The sequence below is a fragment of the Camelus dromedarius genome, chromosome 14 (genome assembly GCF_036321535.1).
Source record: "Camelus dromedarius isolate mCamDro1 chromosome 14, mCamDro1.pat, whole genome shotgun sequence".
In the NCBI taxonomy this organism is placed as follows: Eukaryota; Metazoa; Chordata; class Mammalia; order Artiodactyla; family Camelidae; genus Camelus; species Camelus dromedarius.
The window spans coordinates 63,100,384-63,102,183 of record NC_087449.1 but is presented as its reverse complement, the minus strand read 5'-3'; the positions used below and the strand labels follow the sequence as shown (position 1 = coordinate 63,102,183).

The following is a 1,800-nucleotide window of genomic DNA, read 5'->3' as shown; positions in this document are numbered from 1 at the left end:
AATACTGACTTTATTTCGCCATGGAAAAAAACTTGTGCTCAAAGATAAGAACCATTTTATATAAAACAACCAAATAAATAAATAAATAAATAGAAATAAATAGGAGCTGCTTCAAAGGGGAGCAGGGGTTTGATGGAGAAGCCGATGTAGACGTCTGCAGCCAGGACTTCCTCTTAATATCGCCTCAGCACTATGAGGGGAAGAGAGGGTGGTGATGACATTAGGGTAGAAGACAGGCAGGATCTGAGCCTCCCCTCACCACATGCCATCTCTGCCACTGCCCCACCCGCTTCAGTTGATTTGGATACTTGAGGCTTTGGAATAATCCATCTCTCTTGACCACCGTTTCCTCATCGTGAACTGGGGGTTATAGTCTCCCTGGGGCCCTGCTCTCTGCCCCTGGAACTACAGTTTAGGGGGAACCAGTAGAAAAATGTTTAGTGCTCATTCTGCTCCAAGGAGGGACTGCCAGACAATGACTGAATTTCATCCTAAAGTGATTCTGTCCCTTTTGGTAAGAGAGGCAGGAGGTGGGCAGAAGGTGGGTGGGGATTCAGAGGCTTGGTAATGAATGCTGTCCAAATTTATTATTTCCTGAAGGCACTCCTCCGCCCTGAGGACTGTCAAGAAGGAAGAGTGATATTCGGATGTCCTTTTCTCGGAGCCTGATTCCCAGAGACCTCAAACCCAGAAGTGACTCTAGTGGTGGAACACAGTGGGAATGGGGGTGGCTGCTCACCATTGCAGCCCAGGCCGCTGAGGGAGCCGATCCGGTCCAGCCTCCGCCCAAAGCAGCTGGAGTCGCGCATCATCTTGGGGCTGCGTATTCCCCGCAGGGCCTCGAGGACCTTGTTGCGGGGCCCAGTGACCCTCTCGGGGAATGCCGCCGGGGTCTCCCAGGCTTCCGCGAGGCCCTGGCCCTGCTGGAGGGGCTTCAGGTCCATCTGCTCCGCCTGCAGCTCCGAGATTCTGTCTCGCAGACGGTCCAGCAGCTCCTGCGATGGGTGGGGGAGCCGGAGCCTCAGGAACCCGCTCTTGGACCCAGCCGCCCTCAATGGCGCCAAAGCGAATTGATCACCTTGGGTACCGGGCAGGCACCAAGTCTCGCCGCTTTCTGATTCCTTTATCACTAATTCCCAAGGGAGGATGGGGACCTGATGGGACCGTAGGTGGGGAACCGTTTAATTGCTGATGTCCGCGCACTCCCGGCTAGCCGGGTTTGCGCGGTGCCGCAGCGCTCACCTGTATCCCGGGCAGTTCCGAGGCTGGGCCGGGGCCACCCAGAGGGTGGGAGAGACATCCTAGCAGCGACAGGTGCAAGAACAGAAGGAACAGAAGAGCCCGGGGCAGCGCCGTCTGGGGGTCCATGTCCTGGAAGGGCGGATAAAGTTTTCTGCCGCTGCTTCTGCTCTGGGTTCCGGTTCACGTCTCACCTCCTTGCGGCCCGAAGGCGCTCTCCTGGATCCTCGGGCAACCGCGGCCTTTTATCCCAGGTTCTGGGAGCCGGGCCGGCCCTGCCCCTCTGGGTTATCTCTGATTTATCGGCTGCATTCCGGCCCGGCCCGCTGAGCTCAGGGCGGGGGAATGCACCTCTCCGCGCTGAGAGTTGGAAGCTGGGGAGAGCAGGCCTTGTATAGAAATGGGACTGGCCGGGGGCGGGGGCGAGCGGGGGGTGAGGGGGCGCGGGGGAGAAGGGGGACGGTGAGGAGTGAGACGGACACCAGTAGGTCCTTCGTCTCTTTCTTGCAAAAACACCGGGACCTTATTGTGGCTCTTTCCTCTTTCCTTCCCACCCCCATT

The 1,800-nt window shown here is 57.5% G+C and overlaps 1 protein-coding gene across 1 annotated transcript; it reads right to left on the bottom strand.

The window, feature by feature from the left end:
- Positions 1 to 1,460, bottom strand: NPPB (natriuretic peptide B). The gene is given in 3 exon segments (NM_001303557.1): positions 1 to 190; positions 740 to 995; positions 1,243 to 1,460. Coding segments are annotated over 3 exon segments (399 nt in total). The 5' UTR covers positions 1,369 to 1,460; the 3' UTR covers positions 1 to 173.
- Between the last annotated feature and the right edge of the window lie 340 nt (positions 1,461 to 1,800).